Raw genomic sequence first — 21,902 nt, forward strand, 5'->3', positions numbered from 1 at the left:
CTCGAGTAGTCCCAGCTCGGCAAGGCCGCCGACGCACTGCTCGCCTTGAGTAGTCCGGCGCTCCCTCCTCCCTGCACGCTCGGTAAGTGGCTTTCGCCACCAACGGCTCTGCGGAGTGGAGTCGGCGTGCGGGCCGAGTGGCTGGAGGGGAGGGTCGGGGTAGGTGGGGAGTGAGAGGAGAGGGTGGACAAGGAGGGGGTAGGGGAGGAGAGTGTGGGGAGAGTGAAGGGGATGGGGGGGAGAGTGGAGGGGTGGGATGACTGGGGGTGGGGAAGGGTGGAGGGGAGGGTGGAGAGTGGAGGGGGTGGGGAGACGGGTGGGCAGACTGGAGGGGGTGGGGGGAGATTGGGCGGGGGGGAGGGGGGAAGGGGGGATAAGGGTGATTGAGTTGGGGGTTGAGGGTGCTACACCAATACAGGAGAGGCTTTGGGTCATATATTCGTATGTAATTCAAAATATCCATAGCGCCACAATTTTTGCGCCACCTTAACCACTCTCTGACTCCAGTAGTCCGCCGCTCCGGGAGAGTAAGAGTGGGAGGAATGGGGAGGGTGGGAGGAGAGAGTGGGGTTAGGAGGGAGAGTGGGACTGGGGAGGGGGACAGCTGGGGTGGGGGGAAGAGAGAGTGAGGGAAAGGGGAGTGGGGGAGAGTAAGAGTGGAGCTGGGGGAATGGGCTCAACTTTGTCTAGTATATATATATTATTATCTATCTATCTATTTTCTTCTATATACTAAAACTCAGATCTTGTATATATATATATATATATAAACCACATACTCAGCTCTGCTGCTCATCCCACAAATGCATGTTCCTTACAAATGTGGCACCATTTAAAAGGGAAATAAACAGGCTTTCCAACGGTATAAGATTTATTGCCAAGAAGCATTGATACAACAAAGAAATAATCTACCAAACACAAATCTCCTTACTTTTTTTGCTATGTTTATATATATATATATAAATCCGTTTTTGCACCATCTTCATCAGCACTCTTGCGGCGACTGTTTCCAACAACTTTTATTTAAATTGGTCGTATATTTTTTAAGTTAGAGAGGTTTTAAAGTTAAAACATTTCATTTCTAACCGATTTCTTGAAGGGCTTCAGCGTGTGATTTCACAATGGCACCGTGTGCCTGCGAGATGAGCTCGTGCCCCCCCCCCCCCCCCCCCCCACCCCCGGAATTCAGCGTGTGACATCACAATGGCCCCCACGTCTTCAACAGATGAGCTCCCCCCCCTCCGGACCTTTAACTGACGCACTCCCCCCCCCCCCCCCCGGACTTGTAACTAATGCGCTCGGGGCGCCCCCCCGGACCTTTAACTGATGCCCCCCCCCGACCTTTAACTAATGCACTCCCCATCCCCCCTGGACCTTTAACTGATGCGCCCCCCCCACCCGACCTTTAACTGATGCTGGGGGGAGGAGAGGAGCGGGAGTTGGAGGCGGAGAGAGGGGGTGGAGGAGAGAGGGGATGGGGAGAGTGAGAGTGGGGCTGGGGGAGGAGAGAGTGGGGGAAGGGGGGTGGTGGGGAAAGGGGGGTGGTGGGGAAAGGGGGTGGTGGGGAAAGGGGAGTGGGGTAGTGAGAGGGACTGGGGGAGGAGAGAATGGGGGTGGGGGGAGAGAGTGGGGGAAAGGGGGGTGGTGGGGAGTGGGGGAGAGTGCGAGTGGGGGTGGGAGGGAGAGTGGGACTGGGGAGGAGGGTGAGGTGGGGAGGAGGGAAGGGGAAAGCAGGGGTGGGGGGTGGTGTTGGGGGGATGAGAGAGTGGGGGTGGGGGGGGCAAGGGGGACAGTGGGGGTCAGGGAAGATGGGAGAGTGAGGGGTAGGTAGGGGGGGGGGATAAGGTGAATTGAGTAGGGGGTTGAGGGTGCTACACCAATACAGGAGAGGCTTTGCGTCCAAGGCTCCTCGGTCACACCCTCTCCCCTTCCCTGTACCGCCTTTAATTGCGCTCCCCTTCCCCTGGAGGAGCACGGCACCACAGTGAAGGAGAAAGAAGATGGCCGCTGACAGGACGGTATCAGTGGCTCCCTCTTCCCTTTTCCCTCCCCCCCCATTGAGATTCATTTAAAAAAAATTTAAAGAGACAATTTATTTTAAAGAAAAAACGCGATTTCCCCAGGTCGCAATGGAAACCCTACGAGGAACGGGCCCAACTTGGTCTAGTATATACCACTAAGACACAGATCTTGTATATACATATACATTATGTATACATATATATATATATATATATACATAAATCCGTATGTAATTCAAAATATCCATAGCACCACAATTTTTGCACCACTCTTTTTTGCACTACTCTTGTGGCAATTGTTTCCAACAACTTTTATTTAAATTGGGCGCATATTTTTTTTAAGTTAGAGAGGTTTTAAAGTTAAAACATTTAATTTCTAACGATTTATTGAAGGTCTTCAGAGTGTGACGTCACAATGGGACCCGTGCTCCTGTGCGATGAGCTCGCGCTCCCCCCCCTCCCGTACAATTCATGCAGACATATAAAATTTATATAAATATATTTGTATGTATGTATATCTCTCTGAGAGACGTGGACCTGCAGCCAAAACGTAAACCATAGTGCCACAATTTTAGTGCCACCTTCATCACCACTGTCCTGACGGCTGTTTATATCAAGTTTTATTTAAATTGGTCGTCTATTTTTTGTTAGACATTTTAAAATTTTAAACTCTCATTTCTAAACACATTTTTCAAAGTGCTGTGCGTCTGACGTTACCACAGAGCACGCACGGCCTCTCCTCACTCGCACAAACAAGATGGACGCCGTTAGCAGAGCCGCCCGCCCGCAATCAGGGGACCCCCTCTCCTCTCTATTCTCCCTTCACTGTCCCCCCTCTCCCACACCCGGGGGACACTCCCAAGCAGGAGGGAGATGGTCGGACTGATGGCCTCCTCACGCTCTGCCATCTTGTGCGCGCCTCCCATCGCGCCTCTCTCCACTCTCCCAGACCCGTTACCGCCCGCCTCGAGTAGTCCCACCTCCGTTGCCCAACTCCAGTAGTCCCACCTGCGCTGCCCAACTCCAGAGAGTGGGGGAAAGGGGGGGTGGGGGGAGGAGAGAGTGGGAGAAAGGGGGGGTGGAGTGAGGAGAGACTGGAGGAAAGGGGGGTGGGGGGAGGAGAGAGTGGGGGGAGGGTGGGAGAAGCAGAGGGGGTTGGAGGGAGAGTGGGACTGGGGTTGGGGACAGCGGAGGTGGGGAGGGCGGTGGGGGTGGTGGTGGGGATGGGGGAGAACGGGGAACGTTGGGGTCAGGGGAGAGTGGGGGGAAGGGGAGGTGGGGAGGAGCAGAGAGTGGGGGTGGGAGGGAGAGTGGGACTGGGGAGGGGGACAGCGGGGGATGGTGGTGGCGGGAAGAGAGATTGGGGTGGGGGGAAGGGGTGCAGTGGGGGTCAGGAAAGAGGGAGGTTGGGGGGGAGGGAAAGAGGGGAGTGGGGGAGGGAGGGAAAGGGGGGGAAGGTGGGTGCAGGGAAGGGGACAGTGGGAGTGAAAGGGGGGAGAGGGAGTGTGGGAGGGAGAGTGGGGCTGGGGAGGGGGCAGCTGGGGTGGGGGGTTGTGGTGGGGAGAAGAGAGAGTGGGGGTGGGGGGGGAGGGGACAGTGGGGGTCAGGGAAGAGTGGGGGAGGGAAGGTGGGGATGGTGGGTGGGGGAAGAGGACAGAGAGTGAAAGGGGAAGGAGGGGGTGGGGGAGGCTAGAGTGGGGGAGGGTGGGAGGAACAGAGAGTGGGGGTGGGAGGGAGAGTGGGACTGGGGGGAGGAGTGGTGATGGTGGGGGAAGGGGAACAGTGGGGGTCAGGGGAGAGTGGGGGGAGGGGAAGGTTGGGAGGAGCAGAGAGTGGGGGTGGGAGACCACGGGGGAGGGGGGGTGGGGGAAGAGAGTGTGGGCGTGGGGGGGAAGTGGGGTCAGGGAAGAGGGGAGAGTGGGGGGAGGGAGGGAAAGGGGTAGGAAGGTGGCTGGGGGAAGGGGACTGTGAGAGTGAAAGGGGGAGGAGGGGGTGGGGAAGGGAGGGGGTGCGGATGGGGAGGGTGGGGGGAAGGGGACAGTGGGGGTCAGGGGAGAGTGGGGGTGGGGGGAAGGGGGAGAGTGGGGAGGGGGACAGTGAGAATGGGGGTGGGGCGAGTGGGTGGAGGGGAGGGTGTGGTAGGAGGGGGGTGACGGAGGGGGAGGAAACAGTGGGGAAGGAGGGGTGGAGAAGAGGGGGGTTGGGGGAGAGAGAGTGTGGCTGGGGAGGAGAGAATGCTGAGGGTGGGGAGGAGGGGGACAGTGGGGGTCAGGGAAGAGGAGAGTGGGGGGGAGGGGGAGGAGCAGAGAGTGGGGGTGGGACTGGGGAGGGGGATGGTGGTGGGGGGGAGAGAGCAGGGGTGGTGGGAAGGGGACAATGGGGGTCAGGGAAGAGGGGAGAGTGTGGGGGAGGGAGGGAAAGGGGGGATGGTGGGTGGGGGGAAGGGGACTGAGAGTGAAAGGGGGAGGAGGGGGTGGGGAGGGTTGGGAGAGGAGAGAGGGGGTGTGGGGGGAAGGGGGGTGATGGTGGGGGGAAGAGGTGCAGTGGGGGTCAGGGGAGAGTGGGGGTGGGGAAGAAGGGAGAGGGGGGGAGAGGAGGTGGGGGGGGAGGGGACAGTGAGAATGGGGATGTGGCGAGTGGGTGGAGGGTGGGGGTAGGAGGGGGTGAGGGTGGGGGGAGGAGAGAGTGGGGGAGGCGGGGGGTGGGTGAGGAGGGCTGGAGGAGAGGGGAGTTGGGGGAGAGTGAGAGTGGGGCTGGGGGAGGAGAGAATGGGGAGGGTGGGGGGGAGGAGAGAGTGGGGGTGTAAGGGAAGGGGGACAGTGGGGGTCAGGGAAGAGGGGAGAGTGTGGGGGAGGGAGGGAAAGGGGCAAGGGGACAGTGAGAGTGAAAGGGGAGGAGGGGGTGGGGGAGGGTTGGAAGAGGAGAGAGGGGGTGTGGGGGGGTGATGGTGGCGGGAGGAGAGGGGGTGGGGGAAGAGGGACAGTGGGGGTCAGGGGAGAGTGGGGGTGGGGAAGAGGGGAAGAGTGGGGGTGAGAGGGGGTGGGGGAAGGGGACAGTGAGAATGGGGGTGGGTGAGGAGGGGCGGAGGAGAGAGGGGGGTTGGGGGAGAGGGGAGTGGGGCTGGGGAGGAGAGATTGGGGAGGGTGGGAGAGAGTGCGAGGGTGGGAGGGAGAGTGGGACTGGGGAGGGAGTGGGGTGGGGAGGAGGAGGAGGGGTGGGGGGAAGGGGACAGCAGTGGTAGGGGGGAGGGGGGTGGTGGTGGGTGGATAAGAGAGTGGGGGTGGGGGGACAGTGGGGGTCAGGGAAGGTGGGAGAGTGGGGATAAGGGGGATTGAGTAGGGGGTTGAGGGTGCTACACCAATACAGAAGGCTTTGGGTTCAGGGCTCCTCGGTCACACCCTCTCCCCTTCCCAGTACCGCCTTTAATTGTGCTCCCCCTCCCCTGGAGGAGCATGGCACACAGTGAAGGAGAAAAAAGATGGCCGCTGACAGGACGGTGTCGGTGGCTCCCTCTCCCCTTTCCCCTCCCCCACCCCATTCCCCCCTCTTCACCCACCCCTCTACACCCCTCCCCTCCTCTCACCCCCATTGAGATTCTTTTTTTTTTTTTTTTAAAGAGACAATTTATTTGAAAGAAAAAACGCGTTTCCCCCAGGTCATAATGGAAACCCTACGAGGAACGGGCCCAACTTGGTCTAGTTATTAGACCACTAAACGGTAAACGATAGCGCCACCATTTCAGCACCACCCACACACCATTGTCCTGGCGATTGTTAATGAAAAGTTTAATTTAAATTGGTCTTATATTTTTAAAGTTAGAGAGATTTTAAAGTTTAAAAATTACCTTTCTAACCGATTTCTTAAAGGTCTTCAGCGTGTGACGTCACAATGGGCCCCAAACGACTTTGGGAGACGAGCTCTCACACCCCCCCCCCCCCCCCCCCCCCCCGGAGGTCTTCGGCGTGTGACGTCAGAATGGGTCCAGCACAACTTAAATTGCGCTCCCCGAGAAGCGTGGAGCCGGCGAGAAGGCGAAAGAAGATGGCCGCTGGCAGGGGGGGGGCGGGAGTTGGGGGTAGAGGCGGTGGCCTGAGGGTGGGGGAGTAGGGGTCGAGGGAGGGTGGGGGGGGAGTAGGGGTCGAGGGAGGGATGGAGGGGTGAGGGGGGAAGGAGTGGGTGAGGGGGGATGGAATAGGTGACTGGGGGGGATGGGGAGGGGGGGATGGAGTGGGAGACTGGGGAGGGGGCAAGGGGAGGGGAGTGGAGTGGGTGACTGGAGGGGGGTGGGGGACGGGGAGGATCGTACTTTTTAGTTAAGGGTTCAGTGAGTTAAGGGTTCAGTGAGTTAAGGGTTCAGTGAGTTAAGGGTTCAGTGAGTTAAGGGTTCAGTGAGTTAAGGGTTCAGTGAGTTAAGGGTTCAGTGAGTTAAGGGTTCAGTGAGTTAAGGGTTCAGTGAGTTAAGGGTTCAGTGAGTTAAGGGTTCAGTGAGTTAAGGGTTCAGTGAGTTAAGGGTTCAGTGAGTTAAGGGTTCAGTGAGTTAAGGGTTCAGTGAGTTAAGGGTTCAGTGAGTTAAGGGTTCAGTGAGTTAAGGGTTCAGTGAGTTAAGGGTTCAGTGAGTTAAGGGTTCAGTGAGTTAAGGGTTCAGTGAGTTAAGGGTTCAGTGAGTTAAGGGTTCAGTGAGTTAAGGGTTCAGTGAGTTAAGTCAAGTCGTCAATTTATTTGTATAGCACATTTAAAAACAACCCACGTTGACCAAAGTGCTGCACATCTGACTAGGAAAAAAAAAAAAGAAACATAGTGGCAGGCAGCCAAACACAACGGCGCGGCCATCTTGAACAAAATGTTAATTCAATCACCCACAGTCCAACAATAAAAGCACTAAACAGGCACCCAAATTACCCAACCCCAAAACCCCCCCAAAACACAGTCCAACAATAAAAGCATTAAATAGGCATTCAAATCACACACCCCAAAACCCCCAAAAACACAGTCCAACAATAAAAGCATCAAACAGGCACTCAAACCACCCAACCCCAAAAACACACAAAAAAAGAAACATCCATCAGAAACATCCAACACAGTGAGTCTCCTCCAGTCCTCTCTCTCCTCACTGTGATGGAAGGCCACAATGTCTTTCCCTTCTCCTGCTGTCCTCGCCCGCAGTCAGGTTGTTGTGGTTGCAGGCCGCACCGGACGGTCCACAGCGGGCCAAGCCCAAGGCGCGTCGCGTCGCAGCCGCTCCCGCAGCCTCCGAAGACGGCCGGCTCCGCCGATGATAAGTCCGATCCGGGGCGGGCGAACACGCTGCTGCTGCCGCTGTTGCTGCATGTCGGGGCGGTCGTGGCTCCCGACATTGAAGCCCCCGCCCAGCAGAGAAATATCCCGCGGCCTATCTTAGGCCGCGCCGGACGGTGAAATGTCCGCGCCCCAAGCCCCGCGATCCGGGGCGGGCGAACACGCTGCCTCTGCTGGAGCTCCCGATGTCGGCATCCACGCGGCCCGAGCCTAAGGCGAGTCGCAGCCGCAGCCGCTCCCGCAGCCTCCGAAGACGGCCGGCTCCGGTGGTGGTAAGTCCGATCCGCGGGCTCCGCGAACCAGAGCCCCGGAGGCCGACAGCTCCAGGAGTTGGGCCGATGGTAGGCCGCAGCAGGAACGGAGACACGGCCCAGAAAACAAAGGTCGGGTCTCCGTTCTGAAGGGACATCTATTTACAGTGTTAGTTTCCCCCTCCCCCCCACATACACACATAGTACACAAACACAAAAACACCACATCACAACTACAATTAAGACCAAAAAAACCAACAAAAACACAAAGACAAATGGACCGCAGGTGAGCGGCAGCTGCTAGGGCAGTGCCGCCATTTTGAGGGTTCAGTGAGTTAAGGGTTCAGTGAGTTAAGGGTTCAGTGAGTTAAGGGTTCAGTGAGTTAAGGGTTCAGTGAGTTAAGGGTTCAGTGAGTTATTGAACGGTTGGAGCTGCGGTTGGATTCATACTGGAGCATCCTCGATGCTGAGAAGGTCGTGAATAGCACGTGCAGTGAGTTGGCCACACCGCAGGTAAAAGATAAGCGGACAGAAAGGGAACGGGTGGCCACTAGCCAGCGTAGCAGTAGGCAGGTAGTGCAGGAGTCCCCTGCGGTCATCTCCCTCCTAAACAGATATACCATTTTGGATACTGTTGGGGGAGATGGCTCATCAGGGGAAGGCAGCAGCAGCCAAGTTCATGGCACCGTGGGTGGCTCTGCGGCAAAGGAGGGGAGGAAAAAGAGTGGAAGGGCTATAGTAATAGGGGATTCAATTGTAAGGGGAATAGATAGGTGTTTCTGCGGCCGCAAACGAGACTCCAGGATGGTTTGTTGCCTCCCTGGTGGAAGGGTCAGGGATGTCTCTGAGCGGCTGCAGAACATTCTGGAGGGGGAGGGAGAACAGCACATTGGCACCAACGATATAGGTAAAAAACGGAGATAAACTTAAAAGTAGGACCTCAAAGGTAATAATCTCTGGATTACTACCAGTGCCAAGTGCTAGTCAGAGTAGAAATAGGAGGATATTTCAGATGAATACGTGGCTTGAAAAATGGTGCAAGGGGGAGGGATTCAAATTTCTAGGACATTGGAACCAGTTCTGGGACAGGTGGGACCAGTACAAACAGGACAGTCTGCACCCGAGTTGGAATGGAACCAATGTCCTTGGGGGAGTGTTTGCTAATGCTGTCGGGGAGGATTTAAACTAATGTGGCAGGGGGATGGGAGCATGAGCAGAGAGACAGAGGGGTGTAAAATGAGGGTAGAAGCAATAGGTAGCAAGGTGAAAAGTAAAAGTGGCAGGCAGACAAATCCAGGGCAAAAATCAAAAAGGGCCACTTTTCAACATAATTGTATAAGGGGTAAGAGTGTTGTAAAAACAAGCCTGAAGGCTTTGTGTCTCAATGCAAGGAGCAATCGGAATAAGGTGGATGAGTTGAATGTGCAGATAGTTATTGATGAATATGATATAACATATATAACATAACATATAACAACTACAGCATGGAAACAGGCCTGTCCGGCCCTACCAGTCCACGCCGACCATTCTCCCTGACCTAGTCTCATCTACCCGCACTCAGACCATAACCCTCCAATCCCCTCCCATCCATATACCTATCCAATTTATGCATTCCTCAATTCCCTACCATTTACCCTGTACGTCCTATTTTGATTTGTCCTACCAAAATGCAGCACCTCACACTTATCAGCATTAAACTCCAGCAACAATGATATTGTTGGGATTACGGAGACATGGCTCCAGGGTGACCAAGGCTTGGAGCTGAACATCCAGGGATATTCAATATTCAGGAGGGATAGACAGAAAGGAAAAGGAGGTGGGGTAGCGTTGCTGGTTAGAGAGGAGATTAACGCAATAGAAAGGAAGGACATTAGCTTGGAGGATGTGGAATCGATATGGGTAGAGCTGCGAAACACTAAGGGGCAGAAAACGCTAGTGGGAGTTGTGTACAGGCCACCTAACAGTAGTAGTAGAGTTGGGGATGGCATCAAACAGGAAATTAGAAATGTGTGCAACAAAGATAAAACAGTTATAATGGGTGACTTCAATTTACATATAGATTGGGTGAATCAAATTGGCAGAGGTGCTGAGGAAGTGGATTTCTTGGAATGTATACGGGATAGTTTTCTAAATCAACATGTAGAGGAACCAATGAGAGAGCAGGCTATTCTGGACTGGGTATTGAGTAATGAGGAAAGGTTAGTTAGTAGTCTTGATGTGCGTGACCCCTTGGGCAAGAGTGACCATAATATGGTTGAGTTAATTAGGATGGAGAGTGACTTAGTTAATTCAGAAACAACGGTTCTGAACTTAAAGAAAGGTAACTGAGGGCATGAGACGTGAATTGGCCAAGATAGACTGGCAATTGATTCTTAAAGGGTTGACGGTGGATATGCAATGGAAGGCATTTAAAGACCGCATGGATGAACTACAACAATTGTTCATCCCAGTTTGGCAAAAGAATAAATCAGGGAAGGTAGTGCATCCGTGACTAACAAGGGAGATTAGGGATAGTATCAAAACAAAAGATGAAGCGTACAAATTAGCAAGAAAAAGCAGCCTGCCAGAGGACTGGGAGAAATCCAGAGTCCAGCAGAGGAGGACAAAGGGCTTAATTATGAAAGGGAAAATAGATTATGAAAGAAAACTGGCAGGGAACATAAAAACTGACTGCAAAAGCTTTTATAGATATGTGAAGAGAAAAAGATTAGTTAAAACAAATGTAGGTCCCTTGCAGTCAGAAACAGGTGAATTGATCATGGGGAACAAGGACATGGCAGACCAATTGAATAACGACTTTGGTTCTGTCTTCACTAAGGAAGACATAAATTATCTGCCGGAAATAGCAGGGGACCGGGGATCAAATGAGATGGAGGAACTGAGTGAAATCCAGGTTAGTCGGGAAATGGTGTTAGGTAAATTGAATGGATTAAAGGCCGATAAATCCCCAGGGCCAGATAGGCTGCATCCCAGAGTGCTTAAGGAGGTAGCCTCAGAAATAGTGGATGCATTAGTGATAATTTTTCAAAACTCTTTAGATTCTGGAGTAGTTCCTGAGGATTGGAGGGTAGGTAATGTAACCCCATTTTTCAAAAAGGGAGGGAGAGAGAAAACGGGGAATTACAGACCAGTTAGTCTAACATCGGTAGTGGGGAAAATGCTAGAGTCAGTTATTAAAGATGGGATAGCAGTACATTTGGAAAGTGGTGAAATCATTGGACAAAGTCAGCATGGATTTATGAAAGGTAAATCATGTCTGACGAATCTTATAGAATTTTTCGAGGATGTAACTAGTAGAGTGGATAAGGGAGAACCAGTGGATGTGTTATATCTGGACTTCCAGAAGGCTTTCGACAAGGTCCCACATAAGAGATTAGTATGCAAACTTAAAGCACGCGGTATTGTGGGTTCAGTATTGATGTGGATAGAGAACTGGCTGGCAGACAGGAAGCAAAGAGTAGGAATAAACGGGTCCTTTTCAGAATGGCAGGCAGTGACTGGTGGGGTACTGCAAGGCTCAGTGCTGGGACCCCAGCTATTTACAAAATATATTAATGATTTGGACGAGGGAATTGAATGCAGCATCTCCAAGTTTGCGGATGACACGAAGCTGGGGGGCAGTGTTAGCTGTGAGGAGGATGCTAGGAGGCTGCAACGTGACTTGGATAGGTTAGGTGAGTGGGAATCGAATGTGAGAGGGGATGGAGTGGGAGACACGGGTGAGTGGATGGAGTGGGTGAGTGGGGGGAGGCAGGATGGAGTGGGTGAGTAGTGGGAGGGGAGGGGGATGGAGTGGGTGAGGGGGGAAGGAGTGGAGAGAGAGGAGGGGTGGAGTGGGTGACTGGAGGGGTTGGGAGGGGGATGATGGAGTGGGTGAGTGGGAGGGATTGAGTGGGGGGAGGGGGGATGGAGTGGGAGAGGGAAGGGTGATGGAGTGGGTGAGGGGAGGGAGGGAGGGGGATGGAGTGGGTGAGGTGGGGCATTGAGTGGGTGAGGGAGGGGGATGGAGTGGGGGGGAAGGGGGGGTTGGAGTGGAGGGATGGAGTGGAGGGATGGAGTGGGGGAGGGAGGGGGGGTGAAGTGGGTGAGTGCGGGAGAGTTGGGGGGAGGGGGGATGGTGGGTGAGTGAGGGGGGAGTGGGGATAGAGGCCGAGATGCATCCCAGGTCTTTTCCAAAAATGGGCGGCTAGGCAGGGAGTGTCTCCCGGGGCAGGCGAGGGGGGACAGGGAAGGATATCGGGCGTCGAGCGGGAGGTTGGAGCCAATCATTCGACCCCATATGGGGACGTGGGCCTATCGGGCGGGAGTTCGTAGCCGATCAATCGACTCCATGTTGGGGTGACGGCAGGAACAAATCAGGACGCGCCGGCGACCAATCAGAGCGGGGCGCACCGGCGCTACCCCCACGTGTGACCCGGACCCCCCCTCCTCCCACCCACTTCATCCCCCCTCCATCCCCCATCACCCACTCCATCCCCCGTTCCCACTCACCCACTCCATACCCCCGTCCCTCACCCACTCCATCCCCCTCCCTCCCTCCCCCCCACTCACCCACTCCACCCCCTTCCCCCCCAATCACCTTGGATTTGGAGGAAGTGGGAGGAGTCGAAGGAGAAGTTGTTAAGGGTGAGGACCAGCTCTGCTAGGTGGAGTAGAGTGTTAGTAGAGGGAAATTGGCTGGTTCTGTATTCGAGGAAGAAACTGGGGCCTTTAAAACCTTCCTGGTGGGGGAATTGAGGTGTGGAGTGACTCAACATCTATAGTAAAGATGAGCGAGTGGGGGCCTGGAAAACAGAAGTCATTGAAGAGATGAAGGGTGTGAGGTATCTTGGACATGTCGGGAGAGATTGGACCAGGGGGGAATAAGATGGAGTCGAGGTACGTGGAAATCATTTCAGTGGGACAGAAGGAATCAGAAACAATGGATCTGCCGGGGCAGTTCTGTTAATGGATTTTGGGGCAAAGATGCGGGACTGGGGAACGATAAGGTTGGAGGCTTTGGAGGGCAGACAGTCGGAAGTGATAAAATCTGAAATGGTCTGTGAGATTATGGCCTGGTGCTCATTTGTGGGATCATGGTCCAAGGATAATTAGGAGGAGGTGTCTCCTTGCAAGGTGTCAGCTAGCCAGACTACCACGGCACCTCCCTTGTCGGCGTGTTTGATGATCATGTCGGGGTTGCTGCAGAGCTAGTGGAGGGCTGTAGGCACAGAGGGGGTGAGGTTAGAGTAGGTAAGGGGAGTGGAAAAGTTGAGACAGTTGATGTCACACCACCACATAGAAATAAATAGGTCTACAGAAAGTAGAGGGCCAACCAGGGGAGTCCAAAATGAGGAGGACCGGTGGTCTGCATTCCGTCTAAACCTACCCAATCTCCCAGTTGCTAAACACTTTAACTCCCCCTCCCATTCCCACACTGACCTTTCTGTCCTGGTCCTCCTCCATTGTCTGAGTGAGGCCCAGCACAAATTGGAGGAACAGCACCTCATATTTTGCTTGGGCAGCTTACACCCCAGCGGTATGAACGTTGATTTCTCTAACTTCAAGTAACCCTTACTTTCCCTCTCTCTCCATCCCTCCCCAGTTCTCCAACCAGTCTTACTGTCGCTGACTACATTTCATCTGTTTGCGTTGTTGTTACCTTCTCCCAGCCACATGATCTATTCTACATTTTCGATCTACATTCCTTTTGTCCTGTTTGCACACCTTACATTTCCTTATCTATGTATCTCCCTCTCCCCTGCCATCAGTCTGAAGAAGGGTCTCGACCCGAAAAGTCACCCATCCCTTCCCTCCAGAGATGCTGTCTGTCCCGCTCGAAACCAAAGTGCCACTTCCATCCTTCTCCAATCACAGACCTCACTAACCCAAGCCAGCCCAATTATAGCCAGCCTCCTTTGGACTTGAACAACCTAGCCACACTTTCCACGTTTTTTCGCTTTAAACTCCCTTGTTATTTATACAATAGGATAAGTCAATTTCCTTAAAATAGGTGTCCTAAATCTGGCTACGTAAAATGGAACAGCTGCAATGAATGCTTCTAAAATGAGGAATCTAGAGGGGACGAGAAACAATCATATTGGGGAAAACAGAGCAAGGGAAAATAGGAGAACCAGGCAGAAAAACATTAACAAAAGCGTACTGGATCAGTTACAGGAACTTATAAATGAGGCATGCCATAGCAAATAAATAAAATTAAATTGCGTTCTGTTGCATACGTACCAAATGCTAAGCTACTTGGTGAAAGATAATGTAATACTTTGTACACGGAATTGAATAACATTCATTTGACTACAAGATACTACAAATGCTTTAGCATTTCCTTTGAGTGCATATAAAAACAATTGATTTATTCTCACCAGTTTTCAAAGCCATTTAAAAATGGTCATATTGTGGCGGTGCCCGGGGGCTAGGCCACTCCCTTGGTCATTCCCCTCGGCACTGAGTGGACGGGGGGATTTGGCCACTCCCTGGGTCATTCCCCTGGGGACAGACTAGTCTGGGGCTACGGGGGTTTGCTGGAAGGGGTTATTGTTTTACTCGTGCGGGTGACTGAGTGAGTGGATGTTCAGATACTGTATTAAAGTTATTGTTACTTGCTACCTGGCGTCTGGCCTGATTCCTGTCGCGTCCAGACCCACTACACTGGTGACCCCGACATTTCCTCGCAAGTCGCGATGGACCCGAATGCTCCTCAACCCGCACTACCTGGCCCTGCCGGTCAGCAACCTCTGGACCCTGCCGGTCAGCCACCTCTGGACCGTGCCGGTCAGCCGCCTGTGGACTGTGCCGGTCAGCCGCCTCTGGACCCTGCCGACTGCACCGCTCTCCACGCCGTGGCCTTGCAGCTGTCTCCCCTGTGGACCGACGACCCCGACTTCTGGTTTGACCAGGCCAAGGCGCAGTTCGCCCTGCGGGGCATAGCTGTCGACGCCACAAAGTACTTTTATGTAATTGGCGCCCTCAACCCGGCCACCTCGCGACGGGTCCGACCCTTCCTCCGCGCCCCCCCCCGGCGAGTGATAAGTACGAGGCCCTCAAGGCTTTTCTGCTCCAGCAGTTCAGCCTCAGCGAGGCCGAGCGGGCGACCCGGATCCTCCGGATGCCGGGCCTGGGTGACCGCCGCCTGTCGGTTCTACTGGCCGACATGCTAGCGCTGCTGGTCGACCACGAGCCCTGCTTGTTATTTAAACATGCATACCTGCTGCAGCTGCCGTCCGATCTCCGCCAGCAGCTCGTCCACGATCCGTTCTCCGACATGCAGGCGGTGGGCGAGCGCGCCGATGAACTCTTGTTGGCCCACGTCAGCTGGCCCTCGACGCACTGGAAGTCCCTCCGACGGCCGACGACGATCTGCAGGTAGGGGCCTCGATCGCCCGCATCTCCACTGCTCCTCGACGTCCTTTGCGACGGGACCCGGCTTCAGCAGCTCACCCAGCCGGCAGCGCATCTTTCTCGCACAGCCTGCCGGCAGTTCTCCCACACGCCACCGGAGGTCGCTGGTGGTCGGACCCGGCTGCAGCGCGCAGCCTGCCGGCAGTTCCTCCACACTCCACCGGAGGTCGCTGGTGGTCGGATCGGCCTGCACAGCCGCCCGTTTTCACGGACGCCTGCAGAGGGGGCCGGTGCTACTTTCACCGGCGGTGGGGCCCTTCTGCCCATCAATGCCGGCAGCCCTGTTCGTTCCCGGGAAATGCAGGAGCCGGCCGTCAGTGATTGCTTCGGCGGCCGGCCAGATTCATCGCGTGTTTGCATGGGAGCGCCGCTCCAGGAGTTCCCCGTCCCTCGACACCGTTTTGAACACATCCACGTGGACATCGTGGGGCCGCTGCCGCCTTCTCGGGGTTTCACCTACCTCCTGACTATGGTGGACCGTTTCACGCGGTGGCCGGAGGCAGTTCCACTGCCGGACACTACTTGTGCCCGTGCCTTGGCGGTTCACTAGATTGCCAAGTTTGGGGTGCCGCTCGACATCACGTCCGACCGGGGGCCGCAGTTCACCTCCGAACTGTGGTAGTTCATGGCTCAATTACTGGGGGTTAACCTGCACCGCACCACAGCGTACCATCCACAAGCGAACGGCCTGGTGGAGCGCTTCCACCGCCAGCTCAAAGCTGCCCTGAAGGACCGGCTCGTTGGCCCGGACTGGGTTGACGCGTTGCCGTGGGTTTTACTGGGCATCCGCACCGCACCTAAGGAGGACATGGGCACCTCCTCGGCTGAATTGGTGTACGGGGCTCCGCTGACAGTGCCCGGTGAGTTCGTTCCATCAGCACAGGGTCAGGCAGAACAGCCCTCGGCCGCCCTGCAACACCTTCGGGAGACGGTGGGCACGCTGACACCGGTGCCGACGTCACGCCAAGTTTCGGTCGCATGTCCCTTCCGCTCTGCAGGTCTGTCCGTTTGTTTTCCTGCGCCGGGATGCGCACCGGACGCCCCTTCAGCGGCCGTATGAAGGACCATTCAAGGTGCTTGAGCGTGGCTCTGCCACCTTTGTTTTGGACATAGGGGGTTGTCCTGCGACTGTCTCTATTTCGTGGCTGAAGCCGGCGTACGTGGACGTTAGCCAGCCGGTCCTCCTGGCGCGGCCTCGCCCTCGGGGTCGTCCTGCATCCCGGCCCTTACCCCCGGAGTCCCCGCAATTGTCTTCCCCTGGCGGGGTGGTTCCGTTTCCTGCGACCGCCGTGGTGCGCACATGGGCTGGTCGTCTCGTACGTCCCCCTGTCCGTTTCGTGCCTCCGGTTCTTGGGGGGGGGGGGGGGGGGGGGGTCCTGTGGCGGTGCCCGGGGGCTAGGCCACTCCCTTGGTCATTCCCCTCGGCACTGAGTGGACAGGGGGGGATTAGGCCACTCCCTGGGTCATTCCCCTGGGGACAGACTGGTCTGGGGCTATGGGGTTTGCTGGAAGGGGTTATTGTTTTACTCGTGCGGGTGACTGAGTGAGTGGATGTTCAGATACTGTATTAAAGTTATTGTTACTTCTTACCTGGCGTCTGGCCTGATTCCTGTCGCGTCCAGACCCACTACAATATTTTACATTTTCAAATGATATTAAAGCAACAAATTTAATAACATGTAAGGACTAAGATGAATATACAAGTAAATGGAACAATTGCTTAAGAAGGGCATGTTGGGAGATCAAATTACTAATTGGTAAATATAATTGAAATGTTAGAATCAAAACTTTCAAAAATTCCAAATTACATTTCCATATTTTGTACAGCAGAATATCATTGAAATTTTTATCTGGGGCATTATTATAAACAATTGACAAAAAAAATCTTAAATGTAATTATGTTTGAAGCAATTTAAGAAGAGAGTTTTTACAGCTTTACAGTTAGAATTGTACCATTCCTATGAATCCATTGCCTAACCAAATGCAACAACCTAAATTGGGAATTGTTTTTTCTTTAAGGATGTGTTTACTGAGCCTTTGACATGTGTATACATTATAGTTCAGACCAGACCTGGAAAATTCCATTCACAAAGAGCCTGGGGCCGAAAACAAAACATTCAACAGTTTGCAGACAACATCAGCCTGTTTATCTCTCAGTCTTTCGCCTTTCATTGTCTCTTTTCTATTTTTTCTCCAGCAAGTACTTCTTTGTAGTCAATCCAACTCTTCTTTGCCCCCAGCCATAAACCTGCCATCTATTTCAAAGGCTCTTATTTGATCATTTCAATTTTCCTTTTCTCAAACATTTCATGACAAATAATAAAAAGATTTTAATATAATAAGAAGTGTTCAGACTCTTAAACATTAAGCGCATTTAATTATTGGTCACTTTATTTAAATTTTGCCACCTTGAAAATGCTGGTTTTCTGAGAGGTACTATTGTTCAAGAACAAGCAGCCTTCAAATACCTCAGTTAAATGGTCATTTACTGCTTCCAGCAGGTGTGCAGACATTGATGCTTAGAAATCTGATCGCACTTTACAAGCGTAAAGACTTTCTTCATGGTCCAGTATATTGCAGTTTGCTGAAGCTACCAGGGTGCTTTATGGGAGGTGGATCACATACATTACATTGCCAATGCACATAAAAAGCAGGAAAAGACTCTAGGGTCTCAGTGCCTTTGACTGCACTGGGACAGATTGATTACAATACTCAGCAATGAAATGACACCAATTGGATGAGGTTATTTGAAGGACACATATGTAAATCGGTTCTGATGTTAGTAGGTTTGTTGCTTGCCTTGAGAAAGTTGAATTGATACTACACCAAACGGACCCCAAAAATATTTTGTTTGCTTTAGTGGAAGGATTCATAGGGACATGCATTAAAGTAATTGTGTTGTGTTGCACACTAAAAGGCTAAAGACATTTCAGTTATCCACTGTCTGGCTGGGACCTAAATTAACTCTTGGTGAATGCCTGTTCACTACCTGCAAAGAGGGGGAATTGAACATCTCCAAACAAACTCAATGACAACAGGAGGCTGGAATGAACTAATTGTCAGTAGCAGACTTGGTAATCAGATACTTGAGCCAGGAATCTGTCAATGATTTATCAGCAGACTGGTTTATTGATTGTGATAACACCATCATCAAGGGGATGTGTGATTCTTCTCAATTAGTTCCAGATAATCTTACAAGTCACTGACATGTTTCCTGTTTGGAAAAAAGAGGTTTACTAATTCAGCCAGAGAACTCTCCAATTCAGTCTATTATTGTTTTGTGATATTTAAGCTTATGTGCACATATATAAAGTGGAAAGGACCATGGTTTTACTTATACTTTCAGTTCATGATGCAGCATGATTCTCTTTACAGTTTTCATTCTTTTGGGCTGTGAGCATTGCTGGTAAGACTAGCATGTATTTCTTACCACTAATTTCCGTTCAGAAAGTGGTGGTGAGCTACTTTCTTCAAATCATTACAATCCCTCTGTTGAAAGTACCATGAACGCTACTTTTCAATATTTAAATTCAGCAATGCTGAAGGAACAGTAAGTGCATAACTTGATAGTCAGGGGGTGGAAGTGGGGGTGGTATATTCTACATCTGATGTCCAAGGCATACTTGGTGTTACAGGGTTATGAAGTAGCCTCGGTAAGTTATTGACTTTCATCAGACATCTTGAGTTAGGATATTTTATTTATTTGTGACTGAAATTAAGGAAGTTTCCAGAATGAGGATTTTGTCATTTCGCACACCAAATGTGGTCATAGGCATATTTGTTCTGTCGATCAACAATCGAGCCAGCCTTCACGACATTGTAATAAAAGGCCTCGGAAGCTTTTAGAATATTTTCTGAACAAAAGTTTGAATATTCAGAGGTCTTGTCAGTTAAGATGTATTCCCATTATAAATATATAATTTGATGGAACCATTTGTCTAGACACAAAATGTTGAAGTAAACTATACAATTGTAACTGCAGAAATTATATTTAATTACCTATTGTTATCCATTTTCTTAAAGTATAAAAACTGAAATGTATTTTAAATTCAGGGAGATTATTGAAGGAGATTCTCACAAAAGGACTCCCACAGCATGTCCACTTCTGCTGAATAAAGACCCGTTACATCTGCAGCTTCTTGTTTCTGTATGGCTCATTCAAAGTCACAACAGCTGTTACACTCTTTTGTGAGAGATGTTCATTGTTTCATGCATTTGTGGCATGAATGATACATGCCACTTGGATCAGTCCATGCCTTCATTATTTGAGTAATGCTGCATGCAAATATGATTTGCTTTATTTCCATCGACTTTGGTATGATCCCAGCTATACAAGTGTTTTCCCATTGATGTCCATTTACTTAACCTTTACCAGAGACTCTTGAACACACAGTAAGCTAAATGCTGTTTTCATGTCAAAGGCTGCTAAACCAGGTCGTGATGCAACCAATCAATATGCTCTCTGGACAAGATCCAAAGCCAAATTCTAGCAGTTCTCTGGTTGCTGTGGCATTCTAAGGTGTACCGTAGTGGACTACCGAGGTAAGTGTAACATGACTGAGTAACCTTTTAGAAAGTACAGCTGCAGTGTAGACAATATGGGTTAAGCTAAAGATATAGAAAGGTGCAATCACTCTAATGAGATTGTACTATTGGCACTCCAATAGTCAGCGGGAGGTAGAGGTACAGATTACAAAAAGATATAAAAGCAACAGCATTGTCATAGTTGGTGAATAACTTCCCCAATATTGACTGGAACTTACTTAGTGAAAAAGGCTGAGACAGGGCAGAATCTGTTGGGTGTATCCGTAAGGGTTTCCTAAAACAGTATGTAAATAGTCCAACTCGTGGAGAGACCATTCTGGATCTGGTTTTAGGAAATGCACCAGACCAGGTAACTGTTGCTTCAATGAAAGAGCATTTTGGGGATAGGGAGCACAACTCCATAGGTTTTAGTTTGTTTTAAATAAGGATAAATCTGGACCCTGGGGGAAGGTATTAATTGGAGTAAGGTAGGTTACAAAGTTATGAGGTTATTGGAAACATCCAAATCTGACTTGTGAGAGTCATTTTGGAAGGTCAGTTGATCAAAGTTCAGGACCAGCATGTTCAGGAAGTAGAGGAATAAGTCAAACAACATCTCTGGAGAAAAGGAATGGGTGACATTGCAGGTGGAGACCCTTCCCCAGACCCAAAACGTCAACTATTCCTTTTCTCCAGAGATGCTGCCTGACCCACTGAGTTACTCCAGCATTTTTTGTCTATCTTTGGTGTAAACCAGCATCTGCACCCAGCTTTGTAACATCATGAAATTTGGAATTTGATCTTCTCCATCAAATCATTATATTGTGAACAGCCGATATCCTATCACTGATCCCTGCATCAAAGCCACCAATCACAGCCCCAATCTGAAAATGGAATGCTTATTTCTATTTTCTGTAAACTGTCCATGAATCAATCAATCAATCCTCAATCCACATTATTCCAATCCACATGCTCCAATTTTGTTGAATAACCTGGTGTGGTTTATTTTACCAAAACCTAAATACACCAAATACAATGGTTTCCTCCTTTTCCAGTAACCTGTTTGTTACAACCTAAAAATTGTATCATATTTTACAAATTCATATTAATTCTTCCCAATCCTGTTTAAGATAGTGGATAGGTTGCTGATCAAATAGACTACTTTGACTTGAGTGCTTTTGTGAACATTGTTGAAACTACTTATCCGATCAAATGGAAAGTGTTCCATCTTACATTTATCTGATCTGTTTGGATAGCATGCAAAACAAAACTTTCCATTGTACCTCTATACATGTGACAATAATAAACCTAAACCGCACTGGTGGTGCCATATGGATTGTAGAGTGGCTTTTGGGTGGCAGAAGGCAATTCACTCACTTCAGGACACTCAGTCTTGGATACAGTATTTGTGTTTCTGATTCAATTGAGATTTTAGTCAGTGATCCTCAGGATAGTTGAGAACCCATCGAGGATTGCACCATTGAATGTCAAGGGTAGCTGGTTAGACTCTCATTGGTGATGGTTTTGCCTTTAGTGGCACAAATGGAAATGCTGCCATTTCCTAAATGTTGGCTCTGTTTTGCTACTTTCAGGCACGGACTGGTTTGCTCAGGAGATGCAAAAGGATATGGTGTAATCGACAATAAACATGTGATCTAATTCTAACATGTGACCCAATTGTAACTTTATCATGGAAGGTGACTGCTGATAAATTATTTGGATTACAATTCTGCTCTGAGCAACTTCTGTTTGTGCCCTCAGCTGCGTTGTTTGATCTGCAACAATTGCAACCATCTTTCTTAGTACAACCCAAGGCTCCAACCATGAGTCCTGTCAGCAAATCATTGTGCTACACTCATGAACATCTCCTTTCCCAATAATTGTTGAGAAGCAAGAAGAATTAGCTGAAGTAGTACACAACATCTACAGCCACAAATTTTGAGTGGGTAATGATTGTGAGTCTTTACTGAGATTCCCCATCTTTAATTATTTAAATCCACTCTTTATGACATCAGGAATTGGCTTAGCTATCGTGTCCAGTAATATCCTAACTGCAACCTTGAAGATCTGTGCTTCAGATAAATTGTTGGATTCAATATTGAATTAAAATCAAAACTGATGATGCTGAAAATCTGAAATAAACGTGACAAATGCTGGAAACATTTATTTGCTGATGAAGAGTCTTTGATCTGAAATGTCAACTGTTTCTCTTTCCATAGTCACTGCCCGTGTTGATGAGCATTTTCAGTTTTATGCCATCATAAGACTGGCCAATAGGAAGTAAAGGGAAGCTTTCCAGTACCTGGACTCAAAGAGTAACAAAGAAAGGCTGTTAAAATTGCTTGCAGGTTTAATCCTTTCATTCCTAGTACATCTTTGCAGCACTTATCAAGGCAGCATTTTAAGCCCAATTATT

At 50.9% G+C, this 21,902-nt stretch overlaps 1 protein-coding gene and 1 long non-coding RNA gene across 2 annotated transcripts in view; both read left to right on the forward strand.

The window, feature by feature from the left end:
• LOC144598902 (uncharacterized) overlaps positions 1–6,106 on the forward strand; it is a 27,806-nt gene extending 21,700 nt beyond the window's left edge. The window contains exon 3 of the long non-coding RNA XR_013547926.1: positions 5,888–6,106. This is a non-coding gene — a long non-coding RNA (uncharacterized LOC144598902). The remainder of the gene's footprint in view (positions 1–5,887) is intronic.
• A 486-nt stretch (positions 6,107–6,592) lies between these two features.
• On the forward strand, positions 6,593–16,296 carry LOC144598900 (uncharacterized). Its single transcript, XM_078409472.1, has 2 exons — positions 6,593–7,588; positions 14,203–16,296. The coding sequence occupies exons 1-2, from the start codon at positions 7,502–7,504 to the stop codon at positions 14,719–14,721; spliced, it is 606 nt and encodes a 201-aa protein (XP_078265598.1). The 5' UTR covers positions 6,593–7,501; the 3' UTR covers positions 14,722–16,296.
• Positions 16,297–21,902: the final 5,606 nt, after the last annotated feature.

Source organism: Rhinoraja longicauda, chromosome 12 (assembly GCF_053455715.1).
Source record: "Rhinoraja longicauda isolate Sanriku21f chromosome 12, sRhiLon1.1, whole genome shotgun sequence".
NCBI classification, from domain to species: domain Eukaryota; kingdom Metazoa; phylum Chordata; class Chondrichthyes; order Rajiformes; family Arhynchobatidae; genus Rhinoraja; species Rhinoraja longicauda.

Coding starts and splice junctions, on each gene's coding strand:
- LOC144598900 (XM_078409472.1), top strand. CDS start 7,502: ATGTCGGCATCCACGCGGCCCGAGCCTAAGGCGAGTCGCAGCCGCAGC. Junction 7,589..14,202: donor GACGGCCGGCTCCGGTGGTG/GTAAGTCCGATC, acceptor TGTCGCGTCCAG/ACCCACTACACTGGTGACCC.